This window comes from Anopheles darlingi, chromosome 2 (assembly GCF_943734745.1).
Source record: "Anopheles darlingi chromosome 2, idAnoDarlMG_H_01, whole genome shotgun sequence".
Taxonomy (NCBI): Eukaryota; Metazoa; Arthropoda; class Insecta; order Diptera; family Culicidae; genus Anopheles; species Anopheles darlingi.
This window is the reverse complement of record NC_064874.1, coordinates 13,021,772-13,044,271: the sequence shown is the minus strand read 5'-3', so window position 1 is coordinate 13,044,271 and position 22,500 is coordinate 13,021,772. Positions and strand designations below refer to the sequence as shown.

Sequence of the window (22,500 nt, the reverse complement as noted above, 5' to 3'; positions counted from 1 at the left end):
AGTGAGCTGTGCATATTTGTCCGCCGTCTTATTGTTGACATTGGCAGCCTTTCAAGTCGATCGACAGGCGAGAGAGAAAGAGAGACAATTGGTGGGCTTTGTCACGCTGTAGCTGTTGGTGATTGTGCCGAGGAAATTATTGTTTGCACAAGTGGATCGTCGGTCACGGAAGATGACACACAGATTGTTTATAAAGATAAGGAAGGATGTTTTCCAAGTCTATTCTTGTATTTGAGTTAGGAATTCAGTCATTTGCTAATGGACTTTTGTTCTACTGGTTTAATGAGTCTATTTTAACTTTTATAGGTTTTTTCTGTTTTGTTTGTCAATATTTTATGCCAACGCACACATTTTTGCAACTGTTCGGCGGAATCGGTGGAGAAGGCATCCTCTGCAAAATAAACATAGAATTCCTTTTTTTTTACCAAACTCACTTACATTTATGATATTGCAACTCAAAAGTATATTTGTGGTTTATTTGAAAAGCATTTGTTCGTTGTTCGTTCGTTCGATCTTTCTGCTCAATTTCCATTTTTTAATGTCTTTTCATCACCGTCTGCGTGTCTGCAATCGACTGTTCTGTAACGTTACTAATTGCTACGTTTCCTGTATACTTACCAAATGAGCTATTGTCACCTCATTAGAGACGCTGTAATCGATTCGATTAAAGTGATCTCGAGCACCCACAAACTTAGCAGCAAAAAAATATTTCGAAGCTATAAACGGCACGCCACCAGAAGTGACAAACGATGGGCACTTTACACAACATTATGCTATCCCGTTACGTGGTCCATTCTCATTGCGCTAATGATGCCGGAGAATAGCAAGGGCCAAACCACACAAAAAGGCTTCAACATCCTTTCTCTGCGTTTTCAGGTAGAGGAAGTCCGATGCGATGCAAGCATATGAACGATACATTGTTGGTGCACGTTGGTGCAGAAGCAATTATCGTGCTGCAAAACGGGCCTGGAAGATATATAGAACAATAAAATCAGAGGATTGATTGATCTTCGAGCCCTTTTCGTCGTCCACAAACAAAAAATGCCTCTCCCTTTTACTCCATTCAACAAATGATGCGTTTTTCGAGGACCTCCGCGACCACGACTCTTGCACGCTTTATGCTGGCTTTATGCCACCATCCTCCATTAACTAGCACACCAGGTCCCCGGGTAGACGCATAAAGACGGCTGCTACTGCTGCATCGTCTCGCCAATCTCGCCCAGTGATTGGCATTGGTCTGCGCGTGTTCCATCTTTCTCCCAGGCATGCAGGCCCAGGCCATGCTTGCTACTGTTTTTTTTCTCTCCAATACTGTTGTTTCTTCTCCATTTATCTTTATGCTTTTTGCGAGTGAAAGAGCCGGGGAGTGGTGGTCCGGTGGAATTCATCAAAAAAACCTCGGCAAAAACTTGTTCAATTATCTCACTGCAATTAAGGGCGCGCTGGCACGCTGGCCGTGCTGTTGCCGGTGTCGGTGCCCAGCCCAGGTGCCCAGGTGGTGGACAGCCGAGCGCCTGTCGTGTCATTTTTCCCCGTGAATCCGCGAAAGCATCCCTTTGCCCGCTGCACGCGCCGCACGCGGCTTGGAAGTTTATTGATTTGTGATCATTATCGTCAAGAATTTAGAGCTACGGCAAACTAATTAACTAATCTGTTGAACACTTCATTACCTTCGGCTCTAGCTTGGCTGCTCTCCATGGCCGCTCGTCGCGCTAGCCGCCGGAGGCGAGATTGTCCGTTTCCTGTAGCGTTTTGAGCACACCTTTCTTAAGCTACTGGAACTACTCGCTTTCCTGTTTGTCGCGCACTGTCTTGTGCCCTGGCTTGTCGGTTGACGCTCATAACGCTGCTCGCGACGCTGACGGATTGACGATGGTGGGGCTTTCTGGTTCGTTCCGTTCGGTTTGATGGCGATGACATTCCTGCTACCGGGGATGGTGTGAGCCCCCCTCCATAGAACTGGAGTGCAGTACGCCCGGGAACGCATAAAAAGCGGCAGCAGTTTTTCGACGCCTGCAAAGGGAAAATGATGTGCCCGGTGATCGTCTGACGGACGCCTCGCGCCCGGGGATACCCGGGACCCCGGGTTTGATTGGCATCAGGCCAAGCGTAAGCTCCAGCCTGTTGCCAGCAGCACATTGACATTGAATGCAGGTCGGCTGGGATTCGGCTGCATCGACGCACTGAGACACATTCATTTCGCGGCCTCGGATGATGGTGGTCGGATCGTAATTGCAAACCGGCTGCCAGCCGGCTTCAACCCTTCGCGCGGGGAATATAGATTTTTCTTCCGTTCCATTCCGATTCGGGCAGGCGGGAGGGGACTTGCGAGGGACGGCTCGATTTGTAATGTGGTTCAGGAATCTCACCACCGATCAACTCAACCCTTAGTGAATCCGGTTTGCGGGTGCCGCACTTGGTTGATACATTGATACGGCGTTAATTATTCTTCTCCCGCCGTGCCTGGCCAGTGTCAGTAGCGGCCGATGCTGCTGCTGCTTGGGACTGAGGAACTGCGCTGCGCTGGAGTGCGTGCACCGGAGTTATGCGCAGCGCTCCGATTGAACGTGCGAGTGGAACGTGATCATCGGGTTAATGATTCGAATGATAACGAGCTGACGCTCTCGCTCGTCCGTCGTCGTCGTGCATTACACGTTATGAGCAGCCAAAGTATTAGGACCAACATTGCAATCACGCCCCAAAGATGCGAACACAGATCGTCAACATAATGGTATTGTATGCAACGCACATTGCAAACGGTTTCTCTAAGCTGCTGACCGGGATTTAGAAAGAAGATCATTAGGACCAGAACCCATGATTGGGCAAGCATTGATGTCGTTGCATCGTTAGCAAACTCACCAACTCAACCGTCCACTGGGACATACGTACACGTATGTTGTACACGTATGGTGTAGCGGCACCCCGGGCCATCCTTCATTCCATCCGGCTACCGGTACAGAAAAGGGTGTGAAAAATTCTGTGGGAAAAAGCTAATTATTGACATAATTAGAGGTGCAGGCCGGCCGCGGCTCTAGAGGGAGGGGGTCGTTTCCGAGCGGCGTAAGAATGCGGACCTTCAGTGGTCCCCAAGGCTCCCCAAGGCTCATCTCAAACTCACGCGCTCCACTCTACAGGTGCGACAGAACATGACATCCGACAGTTGTGCTAGGTACGCTTTGCAATGCTAAGACGGAATCTCCCGGTGGAATACGGGACGGGAATCATTGAGGACTCGCACGACGCCGCCACCGCACGCCACGCGCAATTCCAACTCCCGTCCCGAAGGAATCCACGGTTTCAACGTGCGAACGCGCCATTATGTATTCCGTGTGCGAGGGGTCGGGCACGATGAAATGCGACCATTTGGCGAGCGACCAAGCTGACCACTGCAAGGGTGCGAATCTGCCGCTAACCGGACGGCCGGGCTTCGACGTTCCGTGTTGCGATACCGGTGGGAACGGTGGACCGTCGATTCCGTCGTTGGTTCCGTGGCGTTGGATTGGATTGGATTTCATGAATATTTCAACCGACAGGCTCTCTCAACCGCACCAACTCGTTGGGTTGTGGTGGTGGTGGCTGCACTGCCCGCCGCAATGCAGCAGCACCCTTTTCCGTCACCTCCTAATGAGCTCTATCAAGATAAGGTGGGGTGTTGGTAGCACCTCGGGTGAATATCGCTCTCCTGTGCTAATGTTTAATAAATGAAGGTGAGCCTTACGTGCCATCCCGATCTCCATAAGTAGGATGTGGACCCAGCAGTTGATGTGTCTCTGTGTGGCACATGTCGATGTCCCGCTAACGAAGCCCAACGATTTATCGCTTCCAATCGGTACTTTCGGTTTGATGTTACAGATAATTAGATGTTGAAAGTGAGCTTGAACGATTTGAACTGAGCACCGTACGAATCCAGCACCGTACGGATGCTGTAACGTTTGCTCTTGTTTCCGATTCGACCGTTTTCAGGCCAGAGGTTCATTACGGTTTCACCACTGCAGCTGATGCGCTGCGGTCAGCTAGTCATGTGTTCGGTATCGGTATAAACTATACGAGTTGAGTTATGAAATCTGAAACTCAATATTTTCCAGCAGGAACGTGCCTGTTGACCAGAGACCGAGCGAGGGGGATTACGGGATGACCACAGGAGCTCGTTATGAAGCGGGCTGATAGATATCACTAATTAGATGAACTAACATGTTCCAGAAGAGTTCATCAGCTACTGCCACATACCAGGTAGTGCTTTGTGAATCCATGTCCGAACAAGGAGCGTTGTTATGTTACAATTCATTTAAATTATTTGCAAAAAACATCGATTCGTATTCCGATTCGAGGCGAAGGAAGCATGCTGGTGATGCAATATTAATTAAGTTTTACAATAACCTTAATTGAATGGAACTTTGTCTACTCACTTTCCTGCTTCTATCCCAAATCTATTAGTCGCTAAGCAACTCAAATAAATACCAAATAACGAAACCGAAGTATGCCATTCTGCCGTGCTCGATTGTATGGTTTTTCCAACCTAGCAACCAGCAGGCGCAGCAGCAGACATCCACGTTTCCAACCCATGGACCAACTGTTGCAACGGAACCAGCTAATTGTGGTACAAAACGGCCGCGATCCTGAAATCTGTCGGTGTACGGGTGGGTGGGTGGGAGCCTGGGGGATGCCTGCAACTACTACCTGACTGACACTGGAAGCCCAACCTGACGCTCACGTTGCGAACCACATGCTAGGTGGGGCAGGAAAAGTTTGGTCTAAAATGGAAAACTCCGCCTTCCGCGTGTTCACGTGGGAAGCTGCTGGTGGTGGTGGTGGTGGTGGTGGTGGTGGTGGTGGTGGTGTAGCTTTGTGTTAGCTCCGGCACCTAATCATCGTTGTCGGATAGTTGCTAAATAGCTACCAGAGTTCCTCTTCTTTCCCCCGCGGCAGGATGCCCAACATATTTACGTAATGTACCAACGAGCGGTTTTCTGGGACGCCGGGGCACGGAAAGCAGAAGACTCGCATCGGCCGCAGGATGCCGAGGCTCGAGATAAGTGATATCGTTTCGGACAAAGTATTGTCGAAGCGTAGCAGCATGCGTGTTCGATCCGCGCGGGATGTTTCGCGTGACTGCTGCCATTTTATGTGCCACCGAACGCATTACCGGTGCACGGCAGACGCCAATTACTTTATCGTGCCAGTTTGTCCGCGACAACGAGCGTCTAATTGCAGCGGCCAGTGCGTTTGATGCATCAACACGCAGCCATCGCAGTCGTCGTCGTCGTCGTCGTCGTCGTGGTCGCGTGGCAATGCCATTCGATTAGCAGCAGCAACAGCAGCATGCTTGCCTATCTGTTAATGGTGCAAACGCTGTTCGGTCATCCTGATGACCGGTCCTTTCACATCCTAGCACGCCTCGTCAAACAGGATTCCAAATGGGTTTTATCGCTGTTTCTCCTCGTCTATCGTGATTTCGTGAAGTTATGGTTAATCACTTTCGGGGCTAGTGGTGGTGGTGGTGGTGGTGGTGTGCATAGCAGCACGAAACACGAAGCCCCCTAGCTATCGTTTCTCTGCTTCCTTCACCAGAGTAATTGATAACTCCATTGGACATTTAATAGAGCAAACATTGTCAGTTGGTCTTCAGACTTCATTATCGCCATATTTTAACGTTTACTTAGATGACCACAGTTCGAGACCGAACGACACGACGCTGCAAATGATGACTTCATTGTCGGGAAGGCTTCAGGAAGGTTACGACACATCGACATGGAGCCTTCTAACCATTCCGATTACTGTGGGGCACGCAAACATTTGAAAACGGATGCCCAGATGAAAGGTTTCGATAGCAAAACAAGGGTAATACGTCCGTCCGTACTGACCTGCAAACAATCACACACAGGCGCGCGGACCTGTTTTGTGAAGCGGCTTGCGGTATGTCCGTATGTAAAGCTCCGTACGCCACAAACGATCAGACCACAATAAATCACCACCGGTACCGGCCCAACCAGGAGTGGTTGTTGTGGTTTGTCGTTGATCTACGATCTACGAGCGCTCCGTCCGCTCCAAGAGCGGAGTTGTTGGTCGCATACAAATTATATCTCAATCAGCATCCGTAATTCCCTTTTTTGGACTACGGCCGGTAACTACAACCACAAGAACTACAACGGAAACGCGTCTACGGCGAGCGGTGTCACCGCACATAATGATGTCGGCCCCCGAACCTGACCTAGCGGACTCTGATGCCTAGTGTGTCCGGGGGGTGGGGAGACCGAATGGCTTAAATAACTGCTGACTACGCACGGCGTGCGCTTTACACCGGCTCTTGGAGGAGATCCCTATGTGAGTCTGGAACACTGGAAGTTGTTTTCGTCTGGCGATGTTGGCGCTGCCACTGTTCGAAGCTATCGGAGCAGCATCTGTTTTGTGTTGTCCAGCTCCAGCAGCGTTTACCGTAAGCGAATGCCTGGTATAACCGCGCGCCACCAGTGTCGTGACGAGTGTGACGAGAAAGATGGAAGTGGGCAAAAGACAAAAGACCTTCGTGCCGTTTTACGATCACTGCAGCAGGTCCACCCTCGGTGCACCAGAACCACGAAACGAAAATGACTCACTAACGGGGGCAGGGACTGCCCAGCGAGGGAGGGAGGAGGGTAACTCGACATACGAAGAGCGTCTCCCAGCGTCTATCCCCGAGTTGTGTGATGGGGACGAGTTTCCTACCACCGTAACCAAGTTCGGCAAGTGAGATGAGCGCGCGTGTGTTTTGTTGTGTGGTTCTTGGAGAAGTAGATCTGCGCTCCCTGCTGTTGCTGCTACTGCTGCTATTGCTGCTGCTGCTAACGCGATGATCGCGATACCGTCTCACCGCAGTGCTCATGCCGTTGTGTAAATCCTTTCCTCCCATAGTCTTGCGGTTCTGGTGCGACGAACCATTTGCGGTGGCGACACTTTGGTGTCCAGCCGGGGCAACCGTAGAGCAGTGCTTCGTTAGTGCAACCAGGAGTACTTGTGTTTGCCGTTGTTGGAATGGAGGAGAGAAGAGCTCCTCTCGTAGGCTGCTGAAAATTGAGACATTCCCGGGCGTAGATATGGGCGTATGCACCAGCTCCACAGGAGGTCTCCAAGCGAAAGGGACCCGTCTTCGGGCATCCATCAACGACAGAGCGACGAGGATGTTTGTGGTTTTTGTGGAGTACATCAGCTGAGCTCTCCATATGCTTTGGGGCAGAGTGACGGGGACTCCCGGGCTTGGGGTGAAAAGTTGACCATCTAATTACCGCGAAAGCTTCCCTCCCCACGACACCACTCCATGAACGACATTCGTGTGCCGGGAGGAATTGCAATTTAATTAATTATGAATAATTCGCTCGCTGGCACAACCTGGCATGCCCGTGCTGGCCCCACCATGGTTGATCTGGGTCGGTCCGGAGACTTTTGTCGAACCCGGACACAGCCATATGCCGTTATGTTCCGGGAGCTGTAGCAGCGGCCTCTCGTGCTGTGCCAGTGACGGTTATAACCGTTTTGTGGTCCGAACCGGGTCGCCTTGTGGCAACAGGCCCTATCCGGGGGGGGGGGGGGGGGGGGGGGGAGGGATGGGACTCCCTCGGGACACCGAAGTGGACTCTGTGGTTCGAGCCTTTTTTGCCTTATCACAGTTTGGTGATCCCGAGCACGAGCGGCAGCAGTAGCTGCAAACCGTTGCTCGGCAGATGGAGTCGGGAGTTGAAGTAACATCGCCGCCTTCTCTGTACCCTGTCAAAGCAAACGGAGATCGGATGACGGATGCGGGGAAGGGAGAGGAAACCTTGTAGCCGATTATGTTCTTTCGTAGAATCATTATCGAAGTAGGCAGAGTCCATCCGTTGGTTGTTCTATTTTGCTGGAGAAAACAAGGCTCAGTTCTCATTAGTTGTTGAAGAAACTAAAGAGAGCTTCCACAAATATGGTAACTGATACAGAGGTTTAGGTGCCACTACCTAATGCTCCCCTTCATGATACTTGTATCATCAGGATGCTGAAACCAATTTAAAATTACACGTTGATCCGCCAACAATCTGCTGTTCTGTTCACTGCTGAAGGTAACCATCAATGTCGTTTCGTCCTCGTCAATCAGAGGCAGCCAACTCACTACACCGTCCACCCGTCGCCGTCCATGTATCGACGTACGCTTCATTGTGATGCAGCAGGGATATTGCGGGAAAAAGCATTTATAATTACTACCCAAACCCCCCAGCACATCTTCCAACACCACCGGTGCATCAATTTGACAATGTCATAATCAATGAGTACGGATTGTTCTGGCTACCCTGACGAACCCGCGTAACTGTGATGAGCTTCGCTTCGCCTGAATCCATAATGACTTTACGGCAGGGGAATGAGCTACGAAATGGGTTTTATTTTTAGAAAATGAATTCATGGCAGCTTCCATTATCCGCGGTCGCGGGCTGATATAATTACAAAAAACCATAAATAACCCCTGTCCGACGGGCGCAGGCAGACCAGCCATGCCTGGTCTTACGCCGATACTAGTTCATTTGTTTCATGTACGCACTCCTGTCGGATGTCGCTTGACACCATAATCGGCACGGCTCATCAACTGTGTGGCCCAGTTTCCGGTTCGATTTGGCGATTGGCATTTCGGGATCTGGAAGTGGCCCACGGCCATGGCTCACAAGTTCATATTACCACGCCAGTCACGCCAGCTAATTGTCAGCGCATCGATTGGCTGACAGGGACTCAGACTCGAGCCAGAACCCCCGACGGGGCGTAATCCAAGATCCAGACGCCTCCCACACGAAATGGCCACTCCAGGACGGCACGCAATGATTCCAATTTCTTAAAGACGCGTACTGGGGAGAACCCATTTTCATAAATTCCCGCTCCATTTCCAGCTCATTTACAGGACTGCGGATGGTCTGCTGTCTCTGTGCGTGTCGTGGTGTCACTGGCAGTGCTACTTAGGCGAAGATGGAAACTTCAAATAGCATCACTTTCAATTACACTGATTAAATTTCTCCTACGCGGTACCGCGAGGTCCGCGAGCCCACGAGAGTGTCTTCGGGATTCACGCGAGGTTCTCGGACGCTGGCTGGGGTTGGCGGGATGACTTCGGTTGGTCGCCTGGTTGGCCATTCAAAGACAAAGTTCGAATAGAAAGAGAGCGTGACACGCTTCCTTTTTTGCTGCGGTGCTTCCTGAGCGGGTTTAAAAGTTGGTCATGTCGCTTGGATCTCCTAGGCGCACACTAAGGCTGCTTGCTTAAGGTCCTCCCATACCCCATGGAATCGGAGAGAGAAAAACGCGAAGTAAAGTGTCTGAACTGGAAAACTTAACCCAAGTTTCTTTTGTAATATCTCTTTCGCAACTGATGTAAACCTTTTGATGGGTGCAGAGAAACACAGATAATGGTTAGTCCCTCTGGTCCTTTTAAATCTGCTTTGCATCGATAACGATTGTGTCAACCATTGTCAGCGTCACACGTATTCAAAAAATAGAAGCTAAACTCAAAAGCAAGCAAAATATTGTGTGACGCACAATCCACTGGAGTACGCGAAAGCATCATTTATACCGGAAGGGAAATATTCGTTCTGGGAACTTGTCGATTGAGCATCCAGCACTGAGTTCGCTTTGAAGCCACCCAGCATACCGGTCTTCTTAGAACTTTGCAAATCATGGTATTTGCTTGCACCACGACGTCATAGCAGGCGTGCTATTCGGTGTTCATAATGGTACCAACCGTGTACGTCAATTCGATCAGGGTGCGTTACCTAACGACGGAACTTGCTCGGTGATTAAACGGTTTCCCCGCTGAATTTCCACGAACTTTCCATTCTAACATTCATTTTGATTCATCATGCATTATCGGGGATGACGACAAGCTAGGGCCTAATCAGAAAATGGGAATATTAACTAACCAAACTGTTTCTGTCCATTTCCAGACTGTACAGTCCGCTGTGACGTGGGTGCTGTTTGCGGTGATCGTGCTCGGTAACTCGGCCGTACTGATAGCACTTACCCTAAACCGAACCCGGAAATCACGAATGAATTTCTTCATCAAACAGCTCGCTATCGCTGGTGAGTATGGGTAGCGCTTGGCGTACCTTTTGATTGCAATTACCCGGGATTGCATATCGAGTGTCGCTTGTGCTCGCGTTTCGGTTATTGGAATCTCGGGAATTGATTTCACGGAAATGGAAAATTACATTCTTGAGCGCAAAATTGCGCGAGCTTCAGATGTTTAAATAGCATTTCATTCTCGAAAGCTCCTTTGAGTTCCTTCACAGCATACGTTTGCATCCGATTATGGCAATGTTTTATTAAAAAAAAAACCGAATGAAGGAGTACAACGATAACGAGAAGGATGAAATAAAAACGCGAACAGCCGGCAGCCAACAATCAATTAAAAATTCAAAGGCACTCGCGTTGAAACTAATTAAACTTGCTGCCAATTTCATCAATCCCCCGCCGGGGGCCCTTCGGGATGAGATCAGCTACAAAGGAGCTCCATCGAAAGCCCGGCGGGATGCCGTTTGCTTTACTAAATCCCTACAAAAACCAACTCGCTTTACTTTAACTTCCACAAACACGAGAGCAAGAAAAACTTCTTTGGGAGGATAAAGACAGAGAATAGTCCATTCTCTTCTCCCGGAAACCATATCTTTTGAGGCTGGGATAAATCTGACGATACCACTACTTTCACTAAAATCCAGCCGCACCGATACTGACACACCGATAATCGATAGCGAATCCCATGTCCTTGTACATGGTGTCGTCTTACATCGAGCATCGTAAAACCGTCGATCGTTGCGTGCGTTTTTAGCGTGATGTCCTGTCCAACCAACACTGGTATAGTCGGACGGTAGGACGTCCGTTCAATCATCGCTCGTCAGTCAACCGAGCACACCCGTATCGTACGTCCTGGTTGCGCTCGTAAAGCAGTGACCGAAAGTTTCGACCATAAATTCGCTCAACAATTCGCAACTCCTAACCCTATACAGCTTCCGTTCCTCCTTCTACTCGAATCGATGCGAATGCGACGTGATGAGACATCGCAGGACGAAGGACGAAGTCAAGCATATCTCCTTTAAACGATGCTTTTACGAGTTGGCTGGTTTCGGGAGCGGGAACATTTTTTTTTGCTGACAAACACTCTCATAAGCTTTCCTTCACTTCCTGTGTATGCGTGTTTGTGTGCGGCTTCGCCTAGACGTGAGGGGTGAATCGTTCCGGGAGGAAATAAGGTCAAACTTTTGCGGTTCTAAAGTGGAAGTTGAACCATCTTTCATTTCCAGTGCCGGAGATTTTGCGTTTTTTCTATTCCACCCTTCGCCCGCTCTGCCATTATTTTTCTCTTTCGATTAAAGCGAGTCTCGGGCGAAGGAGACTCGCATCTTGGTGTCTTCGTGTTGAGCTGACAAAAAAAAAGTCAGCATCACGAGGAAACGAAGAACACGATCATCATCAATCCCCGGGCTGATGCTCTCCTCCTTCTTGATGTCGATGAATACATATTATGCTCTTGTTTGAACCCGGTGTTTGTTTTGTCCCCATTTGGGTTTCGCTGCTCCTGTTTCCATCTAGCCAGCGTCAGCGCGGGATGCATAATGTTGTTGTTTTCCGTAATGCTTCGCTTGGTGTGCGCATTTAATGTTCCCTTCTGGCACGGCGGGTGGGATGCGTTTATGGGCGGGTGGCGCAAAGTGTGCTGCTGCCTCTGATGCCGGTCCCCAAGAGGTCGGTGCTTTGACCGTTTTGTTGCTCAGTGGTGATGTCTTCCGTTTGAAGAATGGTGTATTCGAAGAATACGCAATTGTTGTGGTGATGAGAACGGACGGACGGCCAGAGGATGAAAATGGTGGCTGTTTCAATATGGAGACAAATCGTGACCAAGAATGTATTTTTGAGCTCTCTGTGAGGTTTTCGAAGATTGTACATTCTAGTTTAAAGTAGAGAAGCATGATCTGATCCTTTGCTTTGGAGAGGAAAGCAAAGAAATATAAGAAGGGATTTTTAATTGGTGTGTTGCGTGTTGCGTACAGCTGCTCTGACTCTTGGTCGGTTCAAAGTTACAATTGAGTGGATTAATTGCAAATTTATTCATTTAATAAAAGCAGTGTATTGCTAAGTGTCTTAAAATTGACGACCTCCATAAATAGTATACGAAATTAGATTGATTCATCTTTATCCATACACGATTATAATTATTCGTTTCTAAAATCCTACCACTGAACACAAGTGTGTTTACCTTTCAATTGAAACGATAAATTATTGGCCGATTCTCTGCAATTAAAAGGCAATAGTTTGTCTACACTCGCGGCGAATCCGTTCTTTGATTATGGCTTGGTACTGCTTTTGTGCGACACTCTGGTCTCCGCTGGATAGAGGGACTCTGGGGTCATAAGATTTTAATTTACGTCCTGTCTGCTCCACACTTGTTCAACCGATTAGAGACTGGACATTCATTTTGTGGCTTTGTTTACCACAAACACTTAGAAGTGGTTTACAGACGAGTGGTCGGGTTTTGCTCTCCACACAAAGGTCCAAACTTCCGTTTTCGATCATAAAAGTAATGTACTCCCGAAGCACTGGTCGAGCAACGATAAACTTCTCATCTCGTTGTCCCAAGGGTCGCAGGACACGAGGGACATAATGCAGCTGCACAACCACTCAACCACACTCTAACTTGCCTGGCGTTGTCGAAAGCAAGCACGTCGGAGCACCGATAAATTGCGAGTAGATTTATGGGATTGTTATGACCAGAACGGTCTGGTGTCGCCTTTACATATACAGCCTGCTGTGATGCTGTTTGTGGCGGGCAAAGTAATTTCGAAATGATTGGTTGAATTGGTTGCACCATTCCGGTGAGCCCAAGGAGCTTAACCGAAAACAAGTGCCCAGACGAATTAATTAAAAATCCACTTCTCTCCACTCCATTCAAGATCTCTCCGTTGGACTGCTGAGCGTTCTGCCGGACAACATTTGGCGCATGACGGTGGAGTGGCGGGCCGGAAACACGGCCTGCAAGACGATCCGGTTCATGCAGGCGTGTGTCACCTATGCCTCAACCTACGTACTCGTAGCGCTCAGCATCGATCGGTACGATGCCATAACGCATCCGATGAACTTTTCCGGCTGCTGTAAGTATATACCGAAGGGATCACTCATATATGCAACAGCTACTAACGTTAATCTCTTGTTCTTTTGCATTCTCACTGCCGCTAGGGAATCGTGCCAGGAAGCTGATGGTGGCCGCTTGGAGTTTGAGCATCGCGTTCTCCCTACCGATCGTGTACTTCTTCGAGGAGCGACTAATACAGGGTACTGTCAAGCACACGTCCCGGCTGATAACCGCCGACGGTTCGCATTCGCGCACGCAACATTCTGATTCGTTTCGTTCGATTTCCCTTCCAACCTTTCTTTGTAGGAACGATGCAGTGCTGGATCGATCTGGTGGATGACTGGCGATGGCAGGTGTACATGTGCTGGATCTCGGGTTCGCTGTTCGTCGTACCGGCCCTCATCATTTCCGCCTGTTACGCCATCATCGTGCGAACGATCTGGGCGAAGGGCACCGTCCTCGGACCGATCGGTATAGAGTCTAGTGAGCCATTCTGTTGGTGTTTAGTGTTTGAACGAATAATCCACTTAACACGACGGTACATTCTGCTCTCTCTCTCTCGCGCTCTTTCTGCTTTTAGATCGCACACAGAACGGAATAGGTGATTTGGCATGCCGAAGGGCCAGCTCCCGGGGCATCATACCGCGGGCGAAGGTGAAAACCGTCAAAATGACGATCGTGATCGTGGTGGTGTTTGTGCTCTGCTGGTCCCCGTACATCGTGTTCGATCTGTTGCAGGTGTTTAAGAAGATTCCGCGGACACAAACCAACGTAGCGATCGCCACGTTCATTCAGAGTCTTGCGCCGCTCAACTCGGCGGCCAATCCGCTCATTTACTGTCTGTTTTCGACGCAAGTGTGTCGAATGATTAAGTAAGTGTAGCTGAGAGTGGAGCGCACCGGATTCGATTTGTCGGTTTCAAGGATTAGAGTGCTCCTGGATCACTATCCGGCGTAGAGTGATATGAAGAAGCGAAGAAGTAATGTTTAGATAATGACTACAAGTTGAGGCAGGAACCTACCAGTATCGCGTCTAAGAATCTGCATTCGCAGTAGCTCATCTGGTATGCGTTCATTTTACGATTCCAATTAACATTTGCTGCATCACAATCGCATCGGAATGATGAACTATTGAATGCCAGATGGATGCTCGGTAGCAACGACCTCGGATAGCATCGACCTCCCATGCCAGATCCATGATTCGGGAGCACTTTAAACCATTTAAAGCACGCCATCGACCACCGTTTGCTGCTCACCCAAAATTACACCGAACGTTCTTTCACTTCGTGCCAATCCTCCCCTCACTCGCGACTCACTCCTCCTTTCTTCGGTCCGTTTTTTTTCCTTCTTCCAGACGGTTGCCACCATTCCGGTGGCTTTGGTCGGCGAAATGGTGCTGCAAACAGCACGACACCGGCACGCTACCGATTGGCAATGGGACGGCGGCCAACGCAACCACCGGACGGTTGTTCCACAACCACCGCAACAGCAACAGCGACTCGATGCGCACGCTAACCACCTCGTTGACCGTATCGCGGCGCTCCTGCCTACGGCCAGCCGCCCGCGTTGTCATCGTCGAGCGACCGAAAACGCAGCTTGCCATATCCGCGGTGTAATCAGCGCGAGTGCGCGGGAGGTGATGATGATGATGTCCGCTCGCTGGCCCTTTTCCCCTGTGGTGCCCCGTATCCACCCACCCACCCACCCACCCACCCCCTGTGTAATCATTAATCTTGTGGCATACTTTTAAGGGGAAAACGACACTAGAGAGCGCTGCGCTCTGGGCCGGGTCACGATGACGATGGTGGTCGCGATCTCGGTTGCGGTTGCGGATTCGATGGATCTCGAGGGGCGTTAAGACGCGCAGGACGGCAGAGAGAGAGAGAGAGAGAGAACGAAGAAGGGTAGTGTAATTTGCGCGCCCTCCGCTTTCCAGTTTGCATGCATGCACACATACACGGCACGGAATCACAGAGCAAGAAATAGAATTAATACCGCGCGATAAATGTCTGGCGGGGTTTGCGGTGGTCCACGCCGAGTATTTATCGTGGTATTATACTAAGGGAATCGATATTGGACGAGATAAGAAAGGGAAAGCAAAGAACACATTTTTGAGCCCGCCAACTTATCGAGCTATCGGGCTAACCAGACGGAGGTCGAAAAAATGGCAGCAGTTTAGTTAAGAAGTCAAGCATTAAACCTTCCCCCGCCAAGGCCTCCGACTTTGGAGTTCGAGTAGTTCGTTCGGTCGAGCGACCAACGGGGATCCGGCCGGGGGAGGGGTTTGATGATGTTTTGCTAATTAGTAAACGCCCGCTGCTCACTCAACCACCCACCTCCCCATCTCAAGCCAAAAACGAGCAGAAAGGAATGAAAGCAAGGAAAAGGAAAGCAAACACACAAGACCGGATTAAGTGCTGGCCACCATGGCCAGGGAAGGGCCTAAGGACTGGACGGCTTTGCCATCGTTCAGAATGCTCAGCCGATGCTGGCAAGAAGGCGTTCCAAGATAAATGAGCTCCGAATGCCGCGCGGTGCGTGGTGCTAGTTCGTGCGGTCAATGACATCACGTTTAGCGACCCATTAGATGCGATTGGCCCTGACCTCACTATGCCAGGGTGGTCGGACCGGACCGGTGTAGGCTGCAAGGTTAAGGAAAGTGCTAGAGCTCTAGGCCTACTGTCGGACGTGGGAGCTGCATGAGTCATGGCTGCTACTCGCAGGACGCAGGAAGGAATTGCCACGGAATGCCGCTTGGCACCAAAACGGAAGATTTATGCACGCCCATTATGTGCCGCCCTACTAGCCCCCTCCATACCCCACCAAAACGAAAAAAAAACACATTTGTGACCCTTGCGTGTGCATGTGTGTGCGTGTGTGTGTGTGAGTGTATAAAAGTATGTGTACGTTTTTGTATTGTATAGCCCGTAAGTGTATGTGTGCTTGGCACTACTTTGTGTGTGTGTGTGTGTGTGTGTTTGTGTGTGGGTGTGTGGTGGAAATGTAAATGTTGCGACAGAACCGGCTCTCGACCAGCAACCGGAAGCCCGCTGGCTTGTTGAGTTGCTCTATTTATCTCGATCGCTAGCGGGTGCTTTGGAGTCCCTCTAGGAGGTACCGGTGGTCCTTTGGAACAGCGGTCTCTACGGGCAGCAACTAGATTTATATTTGGCGAATGGAAAAGACTCCCCTCCCCCCCCGGATTCCCCTCTGCGCTCCATGATAAGAAGAGGTGGATTACGTTAGTTGGCAGAGATAAACGGATGCTGATAGCAAACGAAAGAATGGGAGTCTCGGTTTAGTCTCGTTGGACCCGTTGGTGCGGCGGACTAGAACAACAAAACAGCCGATGGCTGAGGTTAGGGAGCATCATCACCCGGGAGTAATAGAAAAGAGCCTGCGTCTCCCAACAAAATGGAAAGATGAATGCCGAACGCGGTGTGTGATGCCTTGCGGTGTCCTTTCTGGTGGTTATGCAAATAGTTCGCCTTTCAGTTCAACCAACAAGCATACGGCCCGTTCAACAATGCAAACGATGAACCACCACCACACCCCCGAGGCGAGGAGCAGAAGAAGAAGAAGAAGAAGAAAAAGAGAAAGCGAGAAATACAAACACGCAAAATCAAATACGAGCATTCCATTTAACAATATTTGACGGCGTAATGTGACCGCACCAAGGAAAGAAAATGCCATCCATGTCAATCGCTGGCAGGAAGGAAGAGTCCCGTGCCCTTTCGCGGTAGATCGAGGAAGCGGCTTTGCAATTCAAAACAGCGAACATTCGGCTGCACGATTGCGGGTGTGTGTGTCTGGTTTGGTAGTAAACGCGTAAGGCGAGTAAACAGCAAACCGAATCTGAAACGCTAGAGCTGCGGGAATGGAGAATTGGGAGCCGTGAGGACATATCCTTCTGCTGACGTCGGTGGAATGCAAAATCCGGACCATCGATCTTCCGTACCGAGTTGTGAATCGGTTCATCGCGTTATTTGTTCCGCCTTTTTGAGCGGTAGCAGAGCAGTTCAACGACCTTCGTGCATTCCAAGGCGGATGTTGAGGATCTTGTAAGCTGAGTCATTCTTTTATTGGTACTGCCGGGAGCAAACGGTTCCGCTAGTCGCCAGAGCCGCTTTTGAGGAGGGGAGAAAGTATTTGGTTTCCATAATCAATGTGTTATCCGGCCGTTTTGAGCTATTTGTGGAGTGTTGGAAATTGATGTTGCGAGTAATGCGAGGAATCGGGAGCATTAGGATATTGGCGTTTCTTTGTTTCCGAGCCGTTTTCGAAGCTCGGAGAGGATGAGTAAGGAATGGCGGGATTTTCGGGGAAGGATTTACGCGAGTAGAAACCATAAACGGAGATACTTAATGTACTGGAGGAATCTGTTTTCATTAGAATGCAGCATGGTATAACAGAGATTGAATAAGAAATGTTTGAAAATCAAATCAATTCAACGGACGACGGTATGGCACACTAGATGCTCACTGTTGGCTTTTTTTACATACTTTGTGTTGTATTTGTATATAGATATATCATCAATACAGGTATACAGAATGTTTGTTACACATTTTTACAGCTTACTTAGTTGTCGATTCCGGTTTTTTGAGAAATGCAGAATACAAAGAACCATTCCCCCGGATCAGTCTAACGCGCAGGTTGGTACACGAAGCAGCAACAGATCAACCGATGGTTTCCATTTACTATACCGCGTCTCCGCGTCACGGATTCGTCCCCACAGTGGACCCCCCCGGGGGGGTTGGAAACTAAAACTCGCCCGGGTAGGCTTAAGGTTTGAGCAACACCTGGGTTCTTCGTTGTGCTGAATGGACATTACGTTATCTATCATCTAGTTACAGTACGAAATGCTTCATCTAAAAACCGATCATTCTGTTCAATATGTTCCACTGCCAAATGCGCTTAAATAGATGCTTACAACATATTACATATCGCTACACCACTCACCCACACATACTGTCCAGTACGAACGAAACAGAGATCGCTGATCACTTTCTTACTAGCGTAAAAAAACGGAGGGGATTGTTTTTGCATTTATTTAACAAAAAAGAAATAAAAGTAAATATCTCTTGTCTGTACTTTGCTCGATATTGGGTAGGATTTGTTCGGAACCAACATTAAAAAAACCTTCTTTATCTGGTATTTACAGTGATCCTCTCATCGCATAGCCTTGCTAAGCGCAAGGTGTGGTTTTGGATTTAGAAAACGGGGATTTCAATTATGCCTGCGGCCATTACTACTACGGCACTAGAACGTATACCAGCTCTAAGGACATTCCAGTGAATGCTAAACCATTTGATGGAGTAGGCTGTGGAGGCGAGGAAAGAAATTTCCCTCCTTCCATCCAGCGTGGGCACAAACAGAGGTTTAAACACAGCGCGCGTAGTACAGTTTAGCTTGCGGCACTTAATGAATTATGACGATGCTCGAAACATTTCGAGCACTCCCACCTGGCCCGTGTGGGCCGGTGGACTCGAATTGGGGTCATGGGACGATGGCGCTGCTAGCTTCTAACCTAATGTACTTTTCTCCTTCTCTATCCTGCCTCGATTCCCATTCCGATCCTTCAACCTCTGGATCCTGACTAGATAAACACCGCGGACCGGGAGCCAAAGGGCGCGCATCGGTATCGACCCTTGGCCCATGGTCGTCTACGCCAGCCGCTGATGCAGGGCGGTCTTGTGAACGAGAAAGATTTTCCCCTCGGTATCGAGGTAAACCTGGGTGGCACCGGGTGGCGGGACACTGCTAGGCAGTGACACCCCACCCACGGGTCGCTACACCAGGAGCCGGCCCGTGACACCGCCAGCCCCGATGGCCGCTCCGCCAACGCTGGTACCACCGATTGCTACCCGGCCACCGCTGCTGAGCGCACTGCGCGTCGTAATGGTGGCCGTTGGCCGGCGTGTCGAGATGGTCAGCGAGGTGGTCAGGGTACGCATCGAGCTGCTACTGTTCTGGTTGCGCAGATTCCGTGTCCCGCTCGAAATCGTACCACAGCGGCCCCGGTTCGAGCGATCTTCCTCACTGGCACAGCAAAGCGGTGACGAAAGCAGCCAACGGAATGGTGGAAGTCTTCTACAAAGAAAAACAAAAGCAAAAAGAATGGAATGAGGAACGAATGCACTCACATCGCGTTATCAGCGTTTCTTACTTCAATGTGCGGACGAAGTGCGTCGAGAAGAGACAGTAGATGAGCGGATTGGCCGCCGAGTTGAGCGGCGCAAGACTCTGAATGAACGTGGCGATCGCGATGTTGGTTTGCGTCTTGGGAATCTGCTCGAACACCTGCAGCAGATCGAACACGATGTACGGGGACCAGCAGAGCACGAACACGATCACGATCACGATCGTCATCTTGACCGTTTTCACTTTCGCCCGCGGTATGATGCCCCGGGAGCTCGCTCGTCGGCTGGCCAGCTCGGCACAGGCCCCGTTCCGTAGGGCACGATCTGTGGAAGAGAACGGATAAATACGGAACGTGAATCGGACGATTGCAACCCGCAGTTGAAAGGAGAACCATATTCCGACTCGCAATGTCGTTAAATCGTTACTAGAGCACGTTTCTACGGATTCTTTTTCATAAAACGGAAGCTTATCCTGCGAAGTGCAGCTTCGGCATTTCTTATCGCTCGCAGCCATTTTTGGGTCAATTTTCTTCAAAAGAAGCCATCGCACCGTCCCCATTGCTTGAAACAATAAATATTGAAATGGATTTGCATGATTTATGTTACGGGGAATTCTGCGCCAGTTTCCGCATTTTTACTACAGAACGAGAGTTTTACGAGTTCTACGTAACGGCCACGTTGTGCTGCCAGCTGACCAGCGTTGGGCAAACACAACTGTTACACAACGCGTTTTCTATCAAAGCAGCAGTCGGGCAGCGGAGCGAGTATTGAAATGGAATTTACTCTTGAATTCGATTACCGGTCATCGTCATCACCGACACGGTCGATGGTGACATCCATATTCGCTTCCACACACACGCGCGCAAATACTTACGTTTATTACCGTTCACACCGATAGCGCCCACCATTGGGGTACCGTTGTTGGTGGGGCGGGCGGCGGGCACTGGCGGTCCCAGCATCGAACCCTTGCTCCAGATGGTGCGAATGATGATAACGTAGCAGGCGGAAATGATGAACGCCGGGATGACGAACAGCGAGGCGGACACCCAGCACATGTACACCTGCCACCGGAATGCATTACCCAGGTCGATCCAACACTGTAACTGGTCTGCAAAGGTGGAAGCGAAGGTGAACGTGTGAACGTGTGCATGACGGGAAGTGCCGAGCCCCCCGAGGCTTACCCTGTATGACGCGCTCCTCGTAGAGATAGAACATGGGCGACGAGAAGACGGCACTGAAACCCCAGGCGGCTGCTACCAGCCTACGAGCTCGCCTCCCTGCGAAGAGGCCAGGCCCGATGGAGGCGCACGGTATTCGAGTTTTTCAAATCGATTTCAAAACGCAGGAGAGTGAGACAGAAAAAAGGAGGAAGATTGATGAATGAGTATTTTACTTTTTTTGTGTTCTCACAGGCAAGTGCTCACTCAATTCCTGGTGCCTGGGTTGGTGAGGTGGATACTTACAGCAGCCGGAAAAGTTCATCGGATGCGTGATGGCATCGTACCGGTCGATGCTGAGGGCCACGAGCACGTAGGTGGAAGCGTACGTCACCCAGACCTGGATGAAACGGATCAGCTTACAGGCGACGTTCCCGGCCAACCAGGAGATCGTTATCCGCTGCACGATATCCGTCAGCACGCTCAGCAGGCCCACGCTGAGATCTGTGAATGAACGAATTCCAATCAATGCCCACCGGAATGCAGCTGGTGTCACTAAAAATACAACGTTACAACGTCGTCTCTTACTCAACAAAACGTGTCGATGCGATAATGGGAATCGCCTACGCGTATGTTCGAGGGTTGATAAAATAAAATAAAAATGCCAAAAATCACGAGAAAATGAAATCGCAAGCGTTGCCACGGAAATTGACTCATTGACTGATCTGTGACCCGAGGTGAAACCAAAGTAGACATGGCCATGGAAACGGCATTCTGTCGAGGAGTAACGTGTATCGTCTGGGGGCAATCAAGGGTTTTTGTGTTAGAAGAGTCGCTTTCACTCCGAAAGCGCATCACCGACCATCTGGTAACCATCTCCCGAAAACTCACCTGCGATAGCGAGCTGCTTGATGAAGAAATTCATGCGTGATTTGCGGTTTTTGTTGAGAAACAGCGTCACCAGGACGGCCGTGTTACCGAGCACGATCACCACGAACAGGATCCATAATACTGCAAATTGTTCAGTCTGCAAGAACGGGACGAGACGAGAAGGTAAGACAAAAGTTAAACACCGTATCCGGTGTGCTCTGCTGAGCACTGCTGCTGGGGATGAGAACCTTCAAGAAGCCAAACATAAGTGTGTGAGAAAGCCACGTGGCTTCTTCGGGGGGGAATCGAATCGCCAACGAAGGGATATGGATGGGAATGGAGTTTCCCGTTCCATCCTTTTAACCAGCAAAGACACTGTACTGTGATACATAAATTTTCTGTTTAGCTACCCACACATACGCACCCGTGTGTGTGTCGTGCCGTTTGGTTGGGATTGTGGGATACTATCGTTGATTGCAGTAGTCGACAGCAATACTTTGGCCAAGTGACTGGATCTTGCAAACCGAATTTAGGTTTTAGGCAATGAAAACATGACCAGCGGTGGCGTTCGTTCGTCTAATGCCAGACAAGCAGAATCGCCGCTGCGAGTGCACCTTGCCACGTGATGCCGTGATTCAAGGCGTCGAACGTCGAGTGTCTTCGACAGCCAAATGGTTTACCTCTTCTACCTTCTGTGGCGTTGCCACTTAATGGGGAGTAGCTTGTCTGAAGTGGAATTTTTCGGAGAAATGCTACGACGCCGACTCGCGTGCTCAACTAGCATGCCAGGTTGCTTTGATGCGGTGGAAAATCCTTTATTTTTTAATTTGTGGGATTAACGTGAAGAAACAGACGACTCAAATGTTGTTGTGTTTTTTTATACTTCTCCTTGAGGTCGACAATTAATGAGGTCAAACGCAGGTATGCTGGATCGTAAAGTTTTGCGATAGCATAATGTTTGCTTCGATTAAATTGAACCGATAAAAAATCTTTGGCAATTTCAAATTTATGCATCTTCTGAATAAGAATCGTTTCATGGCCACAACCGCTTTATCACTCTGTTGTGCTGCACCCGGCCCATCGCCACACTAATCGAATTGACACAACATTGTAATCGATTGATTAATCTAACCACCTCCTCTAACTCCTACTGCTGTTCTGTTTATGGTGAGGGGATACTAAATAGATAAGCAATAAATAGCGACGTGATCCCACGTAATGAAATTATTCAC

At 49.6% G+C, this 22,500-nt stretch overlaps 2 protein-coding genes across 2 annotated transcripts in view; one reads left to right on the top strand and one right to left on the bottom strand.

Annotated features, from left to right (window-relative positions):
* LOC125950932 (cardioacceleratory peptide receptor-like) overlaps positions 1-14,733 on the top strand; it is a 44,811-nt gene extending 30,078 nt beyond the window's left edge. Inside the window, exons 4-9 of the mRNA XM_049679328.1 lie at positions 9,924-10,059; positions 12,924-13,121; positions 13,207-13,302; positions 13,409-13,663; positions 13,704-13,974; positions 14,456-14,733. Of these exons, the coding sequence (XP_049535285.1) occupies positions 9,924-10,059; positions 12,924-13,121; positions 13,207-13,302; positions 13,409-13,663; positions 13,704-13,974; positions 14,456-14,717 (1,218 nt within the window). The 3' untranslated portion in view covers positions 14,718-14,733. The remainder of the gene's footprint in view (positions 1-9,923; positions 10,060-12,923; positions 13,122-13,206; positions 13,303-13,408; positions 13,664-13,703; positions 13,975-14,455) is intronic.
* A 2,945-nt stretch (positions 14,734-17,678) lies between these two features.
* LOC125950936 (cardioacceleratory peptide receptor-like) overlaps positions 17,679-22,500 on the bottom strand; it is a 24,390-nt gene continuing 19,568 nt past the window's right edge. Inside the window, exons 3-8 of the mRNA XM_049679336.1 lie at positions 21,290-21,425; positions 20,705-20,902; positions 20,423-20,518; positions 20,116-20,349; positions 19,268-19,565; positions 17,679-19,191 (exon numbers count right to left, since the gene is read on the bottom strand). Coding sequence (XP_049535293.1) covers positions 18,891-19,191; positions 19,268-19,565; positions 20,116-20,349; positions 20,423-20,518; positions 20,705-20,902; positions 21,290-21,425 — 1,263 coding nt within the window. The 3' untranslated portion in view covers positions 17,679-18,890. The remainder of the gene's footprint in view (positions 19,192-19,267; positions 19,566-20,115; positions 20,350-20,422; positions 20,519-20,704; positions 20,903-21,289; positions 21,426-22,500) is intronic.